The sequence below is a fragment of the Nannobrachium achirus genome (assembly GCF_963921795.1).
Source record: "Nannobrachium achirus genome assembly, chromosome: 15".
Classification (NCBI taxonomy): domain Eukaryota; kingdom Metazoa; phylum Chordata; class Actinopteri; order Myctophiformes; family Myctophidae; genus Nannobrachium; species Nannobrachium achirus.
The window spans coordinates 1,040,362-1,058,348 of record NC_137822.1 but is presented as its reverse complement, the minus strand read 5'-3'; the positions used below and the strand labels follow the sequence as shown (position 1 = coordinate 1,058,348).

The 17,987-nt window shown below is 41.9% G+C and overlaps 1 protein-coding gene across 4 annotated transcripts in view; it reads left to right on the top strand.

Annotated features, from left to right (window-relative positions):
• Positions 1-429: 429 nt before the first annotated feature.
• LOC308298766 (uncharacterized protein) overlaps positions 430-17,987 on the top strand; it is a 39,658-nt gene continuing 22,100 nt past the window's right edge. For all 4 annotated transcript variants that reach the window (XM_080742439.1, XM_080742437.1, XM_080742438.1 and 1 more), the window contains exons 1-14: positions 430-532; positions 3,920-4,479; positions 7,184-7,449; positions 8,465-8,829; positions 9,120-9,232; positions 9,679-9,750; positions 10,418-10,576; positions 11,735-11,868; positions 12,503-12,597; positions 13,656-13,710; positions 14,101-14,253; positions 15,322-15,567; positions 17,534-17,597; positions 17,689-17,866. In XM_080742439.1, coding sequence (XP_080598565.1) covers positions 3,926-4,479; positions 7,184-7,449; positions 8,465-8,829; positions 9,120-9,232; positions 9,679-9,750; positions 10,418-10,576; positions 11,735-11,868; positions 12,503-12,597; positions 13,656-13,710; positions 14,101-14,253; positions 15,322-15,567; positions 17,534-17,597; positions 17,689-17,866 — 2,454 coding nt within the window. In that variant the 5' untranslated portion in view covers positions 430-532; positions 3,920-3,925. The remainder of the gene's footprint in view (positions 533-3,919; positions 4,480-7,183; positions 7,450-8,464; positions 8,830-9,119; positions 9,233-9,678; positions 9,751-10,417; positions 10,577-11,734; positions 11,869-12,502; positions 12,598-13,655; positions 13,711-14,100; positions 14,254-15,321; positions 15,568-17,533; positions 17,598-17,688; positions 17,867-17,987) is intronic.

Below are 17,987 nucleotides of genomic sequence, written 5' to 3'. Positions count from 1 at the left end.
TTATTAGCAGTTTGCTTAGGAAAAGCACAGGACAGTACAGTTCAGATACAAGGTCTGCTAATAGGATTTAAACCCAAGAATGCACGTATGGCTTGTTTACATTAGGGTACTTTTTACTAAATTCATTGATGAGTAAATAAATGAACATTAGCAGGACCATGTCTTGATGATCTAATATATAGAATAAGAAACAAATAATAAAAGAAGACCTATACCAAGAGACAACAACAAGTGTTACAATACAATTGATTGGATTGAATATCTTATATTGAAAATGATGGCTGCTAATTATTAGTCAAATGGAACGGAACGTTCCACAGGTACTGCAGAAAGAGGTCGGAACGTAAACAAAACAGCAACAGGAAGTCCTCCTCTCGCCCGAACGACTACATTTCCCACAAGCCCCTCTACCAATGCTCTTTGCGTCAGCTAAAACATGGCGGATCAGTGTATGCATGGACCCTACACCTTTGCGATGAACAAATTATATTTGTAGCTTCCCTGCTTCACCAAATGAGCCAGTCTTCTGCAGGTACGTCGCCAACAGAACGGTTTACACATAGAAGACAGAGTTAGAAAAGCACGTGCGTGTATTCGCTTATTATCACTGCGTTGGAAAACAAAAACATGTCGCGACTCTTCGCCTGTGGATAGCCGACCCTTGCTCGGGAAGAGAAACGTTTTCAAAGTAATAACTGCTATTTTCAGAACGTTCTGTTTTTTGTTTTGTGTCTACGGTAAAAACATATATATTTTACATGTCTAATACATTAGTATTAAAAACGTTGATATACGTTGTTTCTATCCTATTTCTGGGTTGTCCTCCGGGTCCACATTGAGATTGTTACCCCTGTCATTTGCATAGTTAAGCAAATGGTCGAGGCACTCCTCCCTAAAACAGCTGTTCAGACTTCAGAGTCAAACTTATACATTTTAAGGCTGGGTCCACTTTGCTAGGCATTATTCCATGAGGGTGCTTGGAATAATGCCTACTCTGAGAGTGAGCAAATGGTGGTTCCATTCTGTGTTCCATTCCTGGGTCCTGCTAGCTGGGGACCCCTTCTCTTGGAACCCCCTCAGGGACCCCTGGGGATGGGGGTCTCTGCCTGTGGACCCCACTTTGAGAATAACCTCTGCTTATGGAAGTTTAAAGGGAAGGTTTTGTTATGGTGTTATGAAGACGTAAGAATTTACTGAGTTTGAGTGTGAATGTTTTCACACTCAAGAAGTCTGTTTTGAGTTTTGACAGATGGACCAACTAATAGCCTACCTGTCCAAGTAGGCTTGTTTAGACCTCTTGTGTTTTTAATTCAGGCCTCTGACTGCAATTTTAGAAATGGCAGTGGTTCTGAAATTTCACTTATTATAAATAATCACTTCAGCACTAATACACTGCTCAAAAAAATAAAGGGAACACCCAAAAAACCCTCTGGCAAATGTCAATCGGGCTGCACGGTGTTGGGCTGTGAGCACAGGCCCCACTTGTGGACGTCGGGCCCTCATACCACCATCATGGAGTCTGTTTCTCACAGTTTGACTTTGAGCAGAAACATTCACATTAATGGCCTGCTGAAGGTCGTTTTGTAGGGCTATGGCAGTGCTCCTCCTGTTCCTCCTTGCACAAAGGACCAGATAGCGGTCCTGCGGCTGGGTTGTTGTCCTCCTACGGCCCCCTCCACGTCTCCTGGTGTAGGCCTGTCTCCTGGTATCGCCTCCATCATGCTCTGGACACTGTGCTGGGAGACACAGCAAACCTTCTTGCCACAGTGCGCATTGATGTGCCATCCTGGATGAGCAGCACTACCTGAGCAACTTCTGTGGGTTGCAGATACCGCCTCATGCTACCTCTAGTGGTCAGGGCACTGGCAAAATCCAAAACTAACCAAAAATCTGCCAGAAAAGATGAGGACAGGCAAATGGTCTGTGGCCACCACCTGCAAAACCATTCCTTTTTTAGGGGTTGTCTTGCAAATTGCCTCATTTTCACCTGTTGTCTTTTCCATTTGCACAACAGCAGATGAAACTGATTCATAATCAGTGTTGCTTCCTAACTGGCCAGGTTGATATCCCAAAAGTGTGATTGACTTGGAGTTACATTGCAATGATTATGCGTTCCCTTTATTTTTTTTTGAGCAGTGTATAATAAGTCATGTTTAAATGATCAGAAGTTATTCTAATCTTGTAGGCTGCTCATTTAATTTATTTAGACAGGACATTAATCCCTGTCCTGACCCTTGCATTGGGGAATAAACATCCCCATTGCTGTCAGAACTGATTCTCCTGTATTGTTGATTCTTCTTTCTTGTTTGTTTTTGTTGCTCGGCTGTACAGTACACAACAGTCCTTTTTCCTTTTTTCTTACTGTCCTATAACTTGTAACCTTAACTGCTGTGTCGCCTCTGGGTGACTGAATTCCCCCCTTGGGATAATAAAGGTATCTATCTATCTAGAACTGCAGACTCAGTCCCAATTTCCACCGTGGTCTGAAGAATCACCTGTTCAGAGTTCAGACACCACCTCACCCCTAGTACTTCACCCTCCCTGCACCCCTTCACACCACCTTCTGTCTCCAGTGTTGCTAGCCGCAAATTGCAACTCTAGATTTTTGTACCATTGACAGCCCATACATCCAAACAGGAAAGTCCTAACTGATTGTATTAAACAACGTTAAACTCACCAACATTGCAGCTGTGGGGAAAGCTTGAATTATCCTCTTTCTATATGCAAAGTGTTTGTTTGATAAAAATCCATTGTAGACATGTTGTGAGCTACTTTCTGACAAGAAATTCCGTGCAGGTGTTTATTGTTGTTGAGTTTGGAAGCGCTCATTCTTAATAACTGCTGCATCCTGCATTATGTGACATTTAGAAACAGGTGTACGCACGCAGGACTGTTGAGTGATTTCCAACGAGTGCTTCCAAACTCCAACACATAGAAAAATAATCACCTGCACAGAATTTCTTGACAGAAAATAGCTCATAACATGTCTACGGTGGATTTTTATCAAACAAACATTTTGCAGATAGAAAGAGGATATAATTCAAGTTTTCCCTACAGCTGCAATGTTGGTGAGTTTAAATCGTTTAATACAATCAGATAGGACTTTTCTGTTTGGATGCATGGGCTGTCAATGGTTGGTGTTGATTCAACTTAAAAAATAAATCTAGAGTTGCAATTTGTGGCTACATTGATGCTAGTGAATGGCCAATATATGGCTACCATGCAGACATGTCTTGGTCATGGTTGTTTGTATTTGTTACTTAGGTTTGTTTTGTCTTTCTTGACCACAATCTTTAGATAGCATGTTATGCTAGGTTAGATCGCCATGGTTGTGTAGTACGTTGGGGTTGCTATGGTTGCCATCACTGATGTGACTGTCCTGACATCATGAGCAACTCCATACTTGGATGTGTTTGATCTGGAGCTCCGGAGACATCCTAGTGCTGACATCATCGCAATGATGTGAATGTGAAACTCCATATATGGATATAGCTGACTAATCGTGACATCAGTGAGACGTCACAAGCATCCAGCCAAGCGTTATATAAAGGGTTGCAGTCAAGCCATGAGGGCAGATGCAATCAGCGTTTTCCAACACGCTAACTCAGAGTTCAGTACGAGTCAGTTACAACCCAAATACCTCTGAATTGTACTGTCTGGGCTCTTTAGATCCGTACTCCTTCCTAATCACAAGGGATGATATCTGTTAAGTTCAGACACCACTGTGGCGGGTTCTAGACTTAGACAACCAATTCCCTTTCCTTTGAGTAGTATCTTATGTACATAATAATATAAAGTAAATACAACAGATTTAACAAGCTTATTTTCATCCATAGTCCCCACAAAAACGCTTATATACATTATACAATATATTTGGTCTGGAGAAGTAATATTGCATTAAATTGCCTTGCCCTCTCAGGTCACAATGATTCGCAGATCTAGGATCAGCGTCCGGCCAAATGTCCGGCCAAATCCCAACGCAGCAGGAAGGTCTGGACCGCAGCCTGCGTCCCAAGATGCACCTGGTCCCCAGCCTGCGTCCCAAGATGCACCTGGTCCCCAGCCTGTGTCCCAAGATGCACCTGGGCCGCAGCCTGTGTCCCAAGATGTACCTGGATCCCAACCTTCTTCCCAGGATGCACCTGGGCCGCAGCCTGTGTCCCAAGATGCACCTGGGCCGCAGCCTGTGTCCCAAGATGTACCTGGATCCCAACCTTCTTCCCAGGATGCACCTGGGCCCCAGCCTGTGTCCCAAGATGCACCTGGTCCCCAGCCTGCGTCCCAAGATGCACCTGGTCCCCAGCCTGCGTCCCAAGATGCACCTGGGCCCCAGCCTTCTTCCCAGGATGCACCTGCATCCCCATCCCTGGAAACGCCACAGCTGAGCCAGGAGGCTCGGTCTGAAATAAACGAGGACCATTCTGTGGCTGTTGTGACAGAAAGGTTGATGGCGTCTCCTTTAAGGAAAAGTGTCCCAAGGTGAGTCACGCCTCAATGAACCCATTTAGAACGGGTACACATTATTGTGTATCATTATTTTATGCTTTAACTATTGAAACATAGCAGATCTACAAGCTCACAGCGCGGCACCGAGTGCCGCGCTGCGAGCTTGTAGATCTGCTATTTTTGAAAAATCGTGAAAATTTGAATTTTGACCCGATTCTTTAAGTGTCTTTTGAATCCTTCTAAGATTTTTTGAAAAACCTACCGTATGTTTCTATGTCAGCAATCTGGCCAGCCATCATCAAAGAAAAGGTCCTTTTCACTTAACTGGAGCTCAATTAGTCTGTTCTTGAGAGACTACTATGTCAGTGGTTCTCAAACCTTTTCATGTGAAGGACCCCCAAAATGATATTTATTTGGCCACGGACCCCCATCTCAACATATTTAGTTCCAGGGACCACCCAGAAGCAAAATCTGAGTTACAAACTTTCGCTTTGAAAATACATATATTCAAAAGTTTGCATACATATTCACGACTTTTTCAAAAATAGCAGATCTACAAGCTCGAGTGCCGCGCTGTGAGCTTGTATATCTGCTATTATTTCAATGGTTAAAGCATTCAATAATTTTAGGCCTAAATGGGTTAAACTTGGTCTGCGTTCGGGTGTCGCACAACCAAAAATAGCCGATCTACAAGCTCACCAAGCGTCAGGCTGCGATGTTCTTGTAGGTTAACTTGTATGTTTTTCTCAGACTTTATTGACTTTTTACTTTTAGTTATACAACACAACTGATTTCAGTCATTTGTAGTTAGGGATGGGACAATATGAAATCACGATTATTGTGACCAAAGAAATAACGATTTATGATATAGCGAGCGATTATCAAATCAAATCTGTTATCATGGGGCGGAACATTTGCCAAAAAATCAGGTATGTTATTTCCAGATCCGTTCTACCAATTATAGAGGGTTTAAAATGCAGCTCGGCCAAAATGTCCACGATATGATTATTGTGAGTGTTTTTTATCACGATAAACGATAATAACAATTATCGTCCCATCCCTATTTGTAGAATTAGAATGGGTCAAACTAGCAATGGAACACATGGAAGGCAACTTCCAGTAAAAACCCTGATGGTCTCGATATTTCATGATGAAATCAAAGGTTAAAGCCTGATTCTGCAATTTCTTCAACTGGTTAGCTGTATGTAGAACAGTAAGAACATAGGTCTAGCATGATGATACAAAACATCATAATTCTGCCTTTGTGCTAATTGTTTAGGAAACACAACACCAGTGTGGGGATTTCTGGGGAACTCTTTCCACACCGTTTCACAAATCACAGATTGGGACTTGGCATAATAGTCCATGGGCCATACGAGATGTCGGTATCCGAAAGGTGGCAAAGGTTACCAAGCATTTTTGAAAAGCTCTATATCTGTAGATTATATTTTGGTATGATAACCTTTTCTGAGCCACAGCTAAATTGGTGTTATCAGCCGCTAGAGTTCAGGGTTTCCTGCAGCACTTTACAGGCCAGGCGCCCCGCCTGGCCAGAAAACCCCCCCGCCCCCCCAAGGGTATAAAAAAAAAAAAAAAAAAAAAAATCTAATTTTTTTGAAAAAAAAACAAAAAAAACAAAAAAAACAAAAAAAAAACTTTTTGGACCTCCAACAATGTACTAGGCATGATCGCGATCGCGAAATTGCATGTTTAACCCCCATACCAACCCTATCTTTCAAACATGGCAGCCATGTTTGTTTACATTTGAAGAAAACATAAGGGCTGGTATCTCCTGAATGCCTGAACGGATTTCCAAGCGATTTTTTTTGTTTGAAAGCTGTGAAAAGCGTGTACATGCATAGTGCATCATCTGTGCACGAATTCGTACACCAGCGTGCACACTATTTTTTTAACCCTTTGGTGGCGAACCGGCAATATAAGTTATTCAATGTTGAATAAATGTGGATGATAGCATGTAGTTGTGTTTTCCGTCATCATGGGCACATTCATGTGTTTTTTATAGGGCAAAAATAAGAATTAATATTAAAAATTAAGTGAATTAATTACTCTAATTAATTAATTAATTATCAAAAAATTTCGGCGCACGCGCTTTGCGCGTGCGCCATGACATCCCCCCCTGGTCAAGACTTTTTCCTGCAGGAAACCCTGGAGTTGGTGTAAAAAAAGCAAAACATTGATCTGCTTTAAGTTGCATATGAGGGGTCAAACTAGGGGTTATGATTCTGAATCCATTGCAAGCATTTGTTCTGCACGAAAAACATTCCTTGGGCTAAAAACGGCCCTCCACAAAAGTGTGAAAAGTGATTACTCATCACTTTTCATCACTAAACCATAGTTTTCTGGGGCCGTTTTTAGCCCAAGGAATGTTTTTCGTGCAAAACAGATGCTTGCAAATGTATTCAGAATCACGAAAAACCCCTAGTTTGACCCCTCATATGCTACTTAAATCAGATTTCCCTTTATAGTAAAGTTGATGGGACACCAACTCTAGCGGCTGATAACACCAATTTAGCTGTGTCTCAGAAAGGGTTATCATACCAAAATATAATCTACACATATAGAGCTTTTCAAAAATGCTTGGTAAACTTTGCCACCTTTCGGATACTGACATCTCGTATGGCCCATGGACTATAACAAAGGAAGATCTTTGTTATGCCAAGTCCCAATGGGATTTGCTTTTGCTTTAATCCCTGTTGTGTCCTCTTGTCTCATTTAGGGATACCGGTGATGCAGGCGGCGAAGGCACCTCCTCCTCCGCTGCACTCCAAAGGAGGAAGCGCTTTGCCGTCAAGCCCAAAGTGGCTCCGGCCCTGAACCGCGCTCGAGCCCCAAAGTCTCCCGTCAGGACGGTCGTCCTGGACTCCCCTGTGGTAGAGGTACCCGGTGCATACGGCGAGGATGTGACTGCCTCCAGCCAAGCTGATGCTACGCTCTCACTGGGAACCACGTCCCCAAGCCAGCAGCAGCAGACGCTCTCTGGAGGTTGGCCATGTTGCTAATTATTACATAATAATATCTAATCGTAATTATGTTTAAAAAATAAATAGGAGATTGACAAGGTTGTACAGTATGTCGAGCATGTGTGAGCGTGTTGATTTTCTTTTTGCAATTTTAGCAAATGTTGGAAGTATAAAGTTATTATCTCATTGACTGCCAAGGCACGAGTTTCACGAGTTATTACAGTACTCCCAGGCTGCCACAGCCCGAGATTCCCGAGTTGGAAGCCATTTTGAAAAAAAAAAAAAAAAAAAAAAAAAAACATTTTTTTTTCAAATAAAAAAAAAAAAAAAAAAAATCTAAAAATGCCTCAAATGTATTAGGCATGATCGCAATTGCGAAATTGCATGTTTAGCCCCATAACAAACACATCTTTCAAAATGTCAAAAATGGCTGTTTTGTCTGACTTTGAAGGCTTGTATCTCATGAATGCCTGAACGGATTTCCAAGCGGATTTTTTTGTTTGAAAGCTGTTAAAAAGTACTACACATATGGTGCATGATCTAGGCATGGGCGTGCACGATCCGTGCACTAAAAATTGATCCGTGCACTAGAAATTTGGAAGGTGGCAGTGTTTGTTTTGTCTGACTTTGAAGGCTTCTATCTCATGAATGCCTGAACGGATTTCCAAGCGGATTTTTTTGTTTGAAAGCTGTTAAAAAGTACTACACATATGATGCATATATGGTGCATGGGCGTGCACGATCCGTGCACTAAAAATTGATCCGTGCACTAGAAATCTAGGATAGTGGCAGTCTGGTACTTGGGGGCCATCTTGAAATGGCATTCAATGAGTTAAGTGTATGACCTCTTTTGGCACAGCACATTATTTATTTTGACATTATAAGTCATTTATTTGTATATTTAAGTTAATTGTCATATCTGCCAAGACTGCCATATCTACTAAAAGGCAACCAGAAATGTAAACATTTACACCAAATTCATTAATCACAATTATGTGTCAATTAATCGTCAACTCCAAATGTCATGATCGTGACAGGCCTAACAGGAGGAGACGAACGACCCACAACACCCTTCGTTCCCGCAGCAGATGACGATCCCACAGAACGAGCCCAAGTGCCCCCTGAAAAAAGCCAACCGCTGGAACCTTCGCCAAACAGTCAAGCCAAAGACGTGCCTCCCAAACCACCAGACAAACCATGTCTGTCAGACAAGGAGGCCATGGAGATATCGGAGAGGGCCAAGACCCTGGTGTCAAAAGCTACTAAAGGTGGACTGATTCCGCCCCAAGCGCAGCTCACCTTAAGTAGACTCCTGAACGATACATCAGACCTTCAGAGGCTGGAAAAGGCCCGTAAACTGAGAGAACTGCTCAAAAAGGAGATCAACAAGGATAAGGTTAAGGTAATAATTTATCCAAAGTGCTTTACAGTTTGCGTTGCATTCACCCATTCACAGTTCACACCGACGGCAGAGAAAACGCATAGGTTAAAGTTCTCAGTCACAACAACTGATTTCAATCATTTGGATTCCATAGAAGCCAGCATGTCTTCTACAGTATGAAAGCATGTCGTCCAATGATAAAAGTTCATATTTTTTGGTTAATTATTGTACAGTATTTTATTACGTTATTTCACTGTCATCTTGTATGTATGTATCATCTTCAATTGTGTTTTCATTCCTTGATTTTGTAGAAAAACATGAAAAACACGACGGCGAAAACTCGTATAAAGGAATATACCCCGGATACTGCCAAAATGACCATGAGAGACCTCATCTATTATTTACCAGTCTCGAACCCCATGAGGTACGTGTCTGTCCACTATGGAATTATTTCTATCACGTTACACTGCTTGCTACTGGAAAATGTATTTCTTCTTTAAAGGGGAAGACCACCCATTTTCAATATTGAACTATGTCATTAATATACCTTAGAGGAGTTGTGTGGAAATAGAAAAAAAGTCCCCCCTCTTCTGTGTTGCCTAGAACTGGAGGATTGATTTTGGGTTTTGTATTGTAAAGTACAACGGTGTGATGTCATCAAGTTGTACTTTACAATACAAACCCCAACATCAATCCTCCAGTTCTAGGCAACACAGAAGAGGGGGAACTTTTTTTTAAATTTCCACACAACTTCTTTAAGGTATATTAATGACATAGTTCCATATTGAAAATGGGTGGTCTTCCCCTTTAACATTGATTATCACTGTCTTCCTGACTTGTAATTATGTTTTCTCTTTTTTCTATCTCCAGCTCTTATTTAGCAGATTCACAGGGCAAGAATGAGAATGAGATCGTGGTCCCCCCTTCTCCAGCTAGACAACAGTAAGAGTCTTATTTGAGTCTTCTGTTGAAGCTCAATGATTGAAACATACTCATGAAGTACTAATTATTTTGTAAATGTATTCTTGTTTGCCACTATGTTCAGTGGTCTGATGATGAAGATTCAAGTTTACATCGTTTCACTGCTTAACCCCAAATGGACAGAATGTTAGAATAGAATGTGTAGATAGCATGGTTTTTAGACAACATAATCTGTGCATTTAAACGATACAAACTATAGGCTGCCAGGTCAACAAATGAACGTGGAATCTGTCTCAATAACTTGCGATCTAAAGTGCATTTTAACCTTTGCATAAGCCTGCAAGGTCGTCAAGACAGATGCCAGGTTCATTGTTTGCCTGGTATCCTAGTTTTTGAAGGCACTGCATTGTTCTCTCTGCACTCTACTTATGTCATGTGACTGTTTACCTTGTTTGTTGACTAGAGATCATACTTACTCTGTTTACTCCGATTTGGCACTTAGTTGCCCAGGGTGCCTCAGGGCTCCATACTACGTCCTACTAGTATCTCCCTTGACCCAAAATCTCTTTGCCCGATAATAGGCGATCTAAACAACCAAACCAGTGAGCAGGCAGATCTGCTATTTTATCCGAATGTTCAACCCCAGAATATGGCACAGTTATCAACAAACTTCTCCTGAATTCCGTAGGTCACCCGAGAGGGCCCCGAGCCCAGCGCCGTCGTCTCGCCATGAGGACGACGACGGAGACGACGAGCAGGAAGAGAACAATGAAGCCGATGAGGACCAGATGATGGTTCCCAGGGTGAAAGTAGCCGAGGATGGCTCCCTGATTATCGACGAGGAGAGGTCAGTGACGTTGAATCATCCATCATACAGTAGGACACTGGTTCTCACACTGATCCAGGCGGGGCCCCAGGAAAATGAGTTAACTCAGTGGTTCTCAAACTGGTACATGTACCACTGGTGGTACTTGAGCCCCCCCTCTGGTGGTACACAGAGGGGTCTCCCAAAAAAGAAGAAAAAAGATAAAAGTGTAGTGAAATATTTATATTATGCTACAGGAAGTTCTGACCAAGCACTTAGTTGAAAAAGGCTCTCAATGTCCGTCTCAATGTGACAACTGCAGGAGTGAAAGGGGAAAAATGACTTATTTCTATTGATTACACAACCCATGATGCCTTGTTTCGTGGTGATGTTTTTAGTTTTTGTTGCATTCCTAGTAATTTGATGACCAGCGGAATCGGTCCTATTGACCCCATCATCAAATGATTGGCTTGGGCATAGCAGAATAGAATGGGATATTATGGTGGTACATGGAGAGACAGATATTTTCTAAGGCGGTACTTGGTGTAAAAAGGTTGAGAACCACTGAGTTAACTCATTTAGGCCCAAGTCCGATTTGAAAATTACCACAAATTACCAACATATTACTCAGCCACTGTAGCAGCTAGAAACACAATTCCAAAACCATTTGATAGCCCATACCTTTGGCTTTCATAGAAAAAAAATCTGAAAGATTTAAAATATTTTTTCAAAAATGACTGAACTACATCCTGTACATACTGTAATACACAAAAATTTGTTCCCGGCCTGAGGGGGTAATAATAGCATCAAAATCTGTTTGATCACTTTAAATCTATTATATATATTTTCTATTAGAAAATAGCTGAAGTAAGAGCCTGTATATATATATATACTCTTTTTTTTAGGGTTAGTACCACCTCCTGAGTGAGACCGACGTTAAGTTATGAAAACCTTATCTGAAACCGAGCTGTTATGCATGTCCGAATCCAAAACAAATACAGAATACAGTATGCTCCAACGCATGACACAGTTGTAGTCGAAAATGGCCATGAGAGTGTACAACCAAGTAGACTGATAAGGCTCTTAACTGTTTCAGACAGTCATGCGACAGGTCATATGACAGTCAATGACAGGTTATAATGTGAGAGGATGGCACACACAAAGACTTGTTTAATCACTCTGCAAACCTGTGTGTCTCAGCTTGACGGTGGAGGTCAAGAGGGCGAAAGGACCGAACCCAGCGGACGGCTCAGACCCCATCTTCGAACGTGGCTCCACCACCACTTACTCCAGCTTCAGGAAAGGGAACTACACCAAACCCTGGACCACTGAAGGTCAGTCTCACACAGCTACGCGGACTGGACTAGAATATGTCTAGGTGCACATTTCGCTGCCGTTGGAGGTGCAACTGTTTATTATTCAAATTCTAGTTATTATTTGTTTTTTCTCAAATGTATTGAGAAGAAAAAAGTTGTACAACATGCTCATGCAAACATTACTAATCTACAAGCTCACAAGTCAAGTTGTGAGCTTGTAGATCTGGTATTTTTAAAAGTTATCGAAAACATTTGTCTTTTTCCCAAAATAGGGATAATGTTGCAGGGTTCCCACGGTCATGAAAGATGTTTTTTTTCCAGGACTGGAAAAGTTTTGGAATTGATCAAGGGTCCTGGAAGGTCCTGGAAAAAATAGCTATGCCATGCATGCCACGGTCCGTTCGCAGAGTGCACGCTTTATTTTTGCTACACTGCCTGTCTTTGGGCATTGCACATAGGAGTAAGCGACTCGTTATTGCACTGAATTATTGTTACAGTATATAGTCTTGGAAATTTGGTTAAATATTCTGGAAAAGTTTTTGAAATTCATTGATAAAAATGTGTGGGAACCCTGTAATGGATTAAAAAAAAGGAAATAAAATAAATCCACACCAGTCTTTGACCGTTCACATTGTTATTTTCTTTCCATCAGAGACAGAAATGTTCTTCCTGGCTATCAGCATGGTGGGGACAGACTTCTCCATGATTTGCCAGTTGTTTCCTCACAGAGCTCGATCACAGATAAAGGTCAGTGGAGATCTGAACAAATGCTATGAACGTATTTAAAGGGGTATTTCGGTCAAAAACGACTTTCCTACCTTTCAAATGATGATTCGGGAAGCTTCTGGGTTGATCCAGGTGTTGTTTGACCCATAGCAGCATTTTGTTCCATTTTCGATTTTCTCCCCTGCACCCCACGGCTCCAAACGGCACCTCTCGCGTCGTTTTATAATCCGGTTATTATTCTCGCTCAAAATTCACTTTTCTCGCTCGGTCTCAGTCCCTCATACTGTTGTTAGCATATCCGAGCTACACCAGCTCCTGGTCGCCGCCATGTTTGTTTACAAAAAGCTCAACTCTGAACTCAGCACAGCTAGAGAAACACTGGGAAATCCCGTTTTGTATCGCGTGATCGGAGTTCAGAGTTGAGCTTTTTGTAAACAAACATGGCGGCGACCAGGAGCTGGTGTAGCTCGGATATGCTAACAACAGTATGAGGGACTGAGACCGAGCGAGAAAAGTGAGTTTTGAGCGAGAATAATAACCGGATTATAAAACGACCCGAGAGGTGCCGTTTGGAGCCGTGGGGTGCAGGGGAGAAAATCGAAAATGGAACAAAATGCTGCTATGGGTCAAACAACACCTGGATCAACCCAGAAGCTTCCCGAATCATCATTTGAAAGGTAGGAAAGTCGTTTTTGACCGAAATACCCCTTTAACACTGTTAAAGTGTCTACTAGATGACTGCACTAAATCAGTGGTTCTCAACCTGGGGGGGTCCCCAGATGATTAACTTAATGTGCAACATTGTTTTCTCTCTCAACAGTAAACAAACCAACGTAAAGTTTAAGTGTGTAGAGGGTTTGTGCACAAGACTAAAGTGACAACCTAAGGACTTTTTAATACCTCTAAAATGACAAATTAAACATTGGCCAAATTGTCAAATATAAGAGACTTGTGAAAATAGCCGATCTACATGTTCACAACGCCTCGCAACGCGTTTGAGAACCACTGCACTAAATATATATATATATTGTCACACATTCTTACGTTACGTTGCATTCATTGAGTTTTTAACCTTTCAGCACAAGTTCAAGCGAGAGGAACGAGACAATTCCTGGAGGATTGACAAGGCTTTCAGTAAGTATTTTAAATGTCAGATGTACTTTTGTAACTCAGTTCTGTTGGCAGGGTTTTTTGTATGTCTGAGGATGCAACTTCAAACTATTGTTGCAAACATTTAACCTTGTTGCCACTGTTTCCCAAACCGTTTTCAACCTGCTATCCCTATTTTGGCATCAGACCCACAACGCGTTGAGCTTGTAGATGGGATATTTCCGCTATGTGTTACACGAGAACCATATCGTTTGTGGGTGTGCATGTGTCCCTGGCACGAACATTTTCAGAAAGGGGATCCACGGCCAAATACATGTCAATTTGGGGGTCTTTGACACAAAGAAGTTTTAGAACTACTGACCCACGCTGAATGGTGTTGCCCCCTTTAACACTAGTCTGTAACGTTTCCTGTAGAAGAGAAGCGTAAGATGGATATAGAGTTCTTCTCTAAGCTGCTGGAGAAGATCCTTGAAGTGCAGAAATGCAAGAAACCCAAGTCCAGGGAGAAGAAGACCAAGTCGCCCAGCGAGGAGAAGACGACGAGGAAACGCGGCAAGAAGACAAAAGGTAACGAAACCAGTTGAACATTATGACAGTTCAATAAGACGAGGTGTAAAATGGTTTGGATTTCATTCAGTTAGGTCGGTGCTCAGATTTATATACTTTCCGTACACATCGTCGCAGTTGGGTGGAAACCTTGTAGAGTGTCTGTTTTCGCTACTTTTGTGCGAGACTGGTATGAAAAAGTAAGGCATTCATTTACGAAGTCCAAGTTGAACTAGTAAGATGTGTGATTGCCTTAAAAGGATCCCTGGCTAATACAACAAATATGCCTTAATACATTATAATTGTCCTCTATAACTACAATGTAAAATTGAAAACACCTCAATTATTTTATTTCTTCTAGAAATAGCTAATCTTTCACTCAATAGGGGAAATGCCCGTCGCAAGTTGATGATGTCATAAATGTCATGTGTGATCTATCCCTATGGAATTTATATTTAAGGTGTTTTTAATTTTACATTGTAGTTATAGAGGACAATTATAATGTATTAAGGCATATTTGTTGTATTAGCCAGGGATCCTTTTAAGTCACACTTGCCAATATCTCTGTATCTGTCAGTCCTTTTCCCTATTCGAGTGGTGCCAAACATTCCGTCCTTGTCCCTTTTTATGCCCATATATGGAGATCCATGATGTCCTCAATATTAAGCCCACATCTTGGAATGCCCATATATGGACATACTGTGTCAGTCTCATGTGGTCTATCATATCAGACATCTATGATCAGTCATCTCCATATTTGGGAAAAGTTACATTTTTCATTAAAGTCAATGGAGAAAATGATTTCACAATTACATTTATGTATATATATAACTTATCTCTTAGGGTTATCTCTTAGAGGAATGCAAGTACTCAATTCCCGATGAAGCCGGTCGATTTGACATATATATATGGCTCAAGTGCATGCCACCAAAACTGGGAGGAGTAGAGCAGCAAAATAAAGTTTATCTAGGAAAGGAAAGATGGAATAAAGCCGGACAAGTACTAAAGTCTTAAATATGGAGACAAAAGGTTCCTGTCTGACGGCAACAATATAATCCTTCTTTCCGTCTGTGTACCTTGTGCTTCCAGGGAAGAAGGCAGAGAAGAAACTGAGCGACGTGGAGGAGGAGGAAGAGGAGGATGGAGGGGCCGACATGGAGGAGGTGGAGGGAGAGAAGGAGAACGAGGACGTCTCCAACGAGAGAGGGACTCCGGCTTCGCCGCAGAGGAAAAGGAAACGCAAGAAGAAAGACGACGGCGAGTCAACTGAGGAACCCAGCGAGGAGAAGAAGAAGAAAAAGAAGAAAAAAGACGAAAAACAAACCGACGAGCAAGGTACAGGACTTCCACACAGTTCCTTTACTTTTCACAATGTCATTATTGACACGACATGCTGTGAAACCCCTGCCCCCCCAAAAAATAATCATATTTGAACTGGGGACCCTTCACCATGACAAGCACTTGGAATAGTAGGCATTACCTTTAGTTTGACTCTGTTCCACAGATAAACATTGTGAAAATAGACGATCTACATGCTCACGACACCTCGCAACAGCGATTGGACTAAAGCAATGTTTCCCAAAGTGTTGGGGCCCTAGCCTTGAACATGTTTTGTAACGTGTGATGTTTGGGTGACTGGCACATACTGTATATCACAAGGCTGGCTCGTCACCAGCCTGAGAAGGGTCTGCAGTTTATTCGCCCGAGCCTGACCTGAACCCTGACATCAAATTAATATAATCTCTCTCTGGCTTTCGGTGATGTGCGAGCCGTGTCCGCGCAACTCTCTGATGAGTGCTCAGTCGCTCTGATACATGCAAAGACAGAACACGCATGTCCCGCTGTAGGTAAACATAACTACACGTGCCACAGACAACAATGCTCACATACAGTACTGTAGCCTATTGATGGACTACTGCGCTCCCGACCGACTGTCAATTACCACTACAGAGACACATAATCAGCATGTCATAGCATGGAGTAGAGAATAGGCTAATGTGTTTCTTGATCCAGCAGCAAATAATAAATAGCAACAGCTATGCATACAACACATGCATAGAAGCATTAGTAAACTTATATAATTTATATGAAGTTACGTGATCCAGCAGCAAGTAATTCAAGTATTATTATGATCTATTCTGTTTTCTTTGGTGTTTGTGAACTGTGAATAATTTGTCATACCTTATATCCCCCAAAAATAAATATCCATTTAACTATGAAGGCATGGGACACTTTAATGAGCCTTATATGAGCCTCATGCACTGTTTATTATGCTTCAGGAGCGCTGTGCGCATGCGTCGTCTTGCAAAAAAAAAAAGACATTGTCAGGCATTAAGGAGCCTTCCTATTATAGCGTAACACAGACGCAGTATTCACCAGTGAATTGAACCTCTCTCCTTTCACTGACAATGAAAGGAGAGAGATTCAATTCACTGGTGAATACTGCTGCACGATGGTTGACAAATTGTAATGAGACCGAGCCTGGCCCGCGCCAGACCCATTCATTAAAAAGATTATGGCACTTGGCTTGTAGACCTCTAGCCCTCTCTAGTGGGGCACAAATATACTGCAAGGGGCGGTTAAAAAAAGCAAAAAGAAAATGGGGAATTTGTTTTTGATTAAAGACATTTTTAACATGTCGAAAGTAAAAGTTTAAAAAAGAAAAACTAATGAAAGGGATAAGCTATCCTACACCTGTTGCTACATACAGGGTTTTTTGTTTTTTATTATATCTGAATTGCACTCTGAGAAAAATGAAAGCTACAGTATAAATAAAAAGTTATGTTTACATGTTCAAATATAATTTTGGAGAAAATGTTTGAATGCTATGAGCTGTCTGTTTTTGTTGGAATTAATGTCAAAGGATGTTCAACTTTGTTTAAAAAAACACTGAAGGAAAAAGATGCAACTGAACTGACATGTGCTGATAGTCTTGTTTAGGCTATTAAAAGTTGAATGGTAGCAGTTGGTCATGTGTGTCTTGTGTGTCTTGTAGCGTCTCAATCGTTCTGGTTACATGTCCCCTTTCCGACATGTCTCCATTCCGACACTAACCCTAAACCTAACCTTAACCCTAAACCTAACCTCTCTGGAAGTGTTGCCACTCCGACACTAAGAAGTCAATGTCGGAGTGGCGACATGTCTTAATGGAGACATGTCCCCAATCGTTCTACATGGCTTCATATTTCTTTCCATAGTCAAAGGGGGGAGCCCATCATAAAACTTTTGGGCACTACTAGAGCTTAAAATGAGTTCCGACATTGGGCTTCAGTCATTGAGTTTCTTTGTTTTGTACATTCAGTTGAGGCATGTCTGCCTGAAGCTGGGGATGCAGCTCTACCCGAGGACCAGTCAGCTATGGACAGGTAATGTACCTACACTAGAAACATGATGAACTCTTACTTTCAACTTGCTTTGGCAGCACCATTTTACTAAATACATTATCCCAATGTACAGTTCTGGTAAGACCGAATCTGTGGCGGCCGCCAAGAGCGCTGTAATCAAACCGGCTCAACTGTCGCGCGGCAGAGCGCCAAAGCCACTCGTGCCGCTGGGCCGTAAGTGGGGTAAGAAGGGACAGACGCCTTCTACGAAGGACCCGGACGTAGGAGGAAAGAGCCCGGTTGATGACAAGGTGACTATTTAAAATCCATTGTAATTTACACACGAGTATATGATGAAAGACCAAAATGGCCGCCACGTGAATATGGTCAAGCAATTGCTGATGCGAAAAGTGGCATAGTCTTACTGAAGGT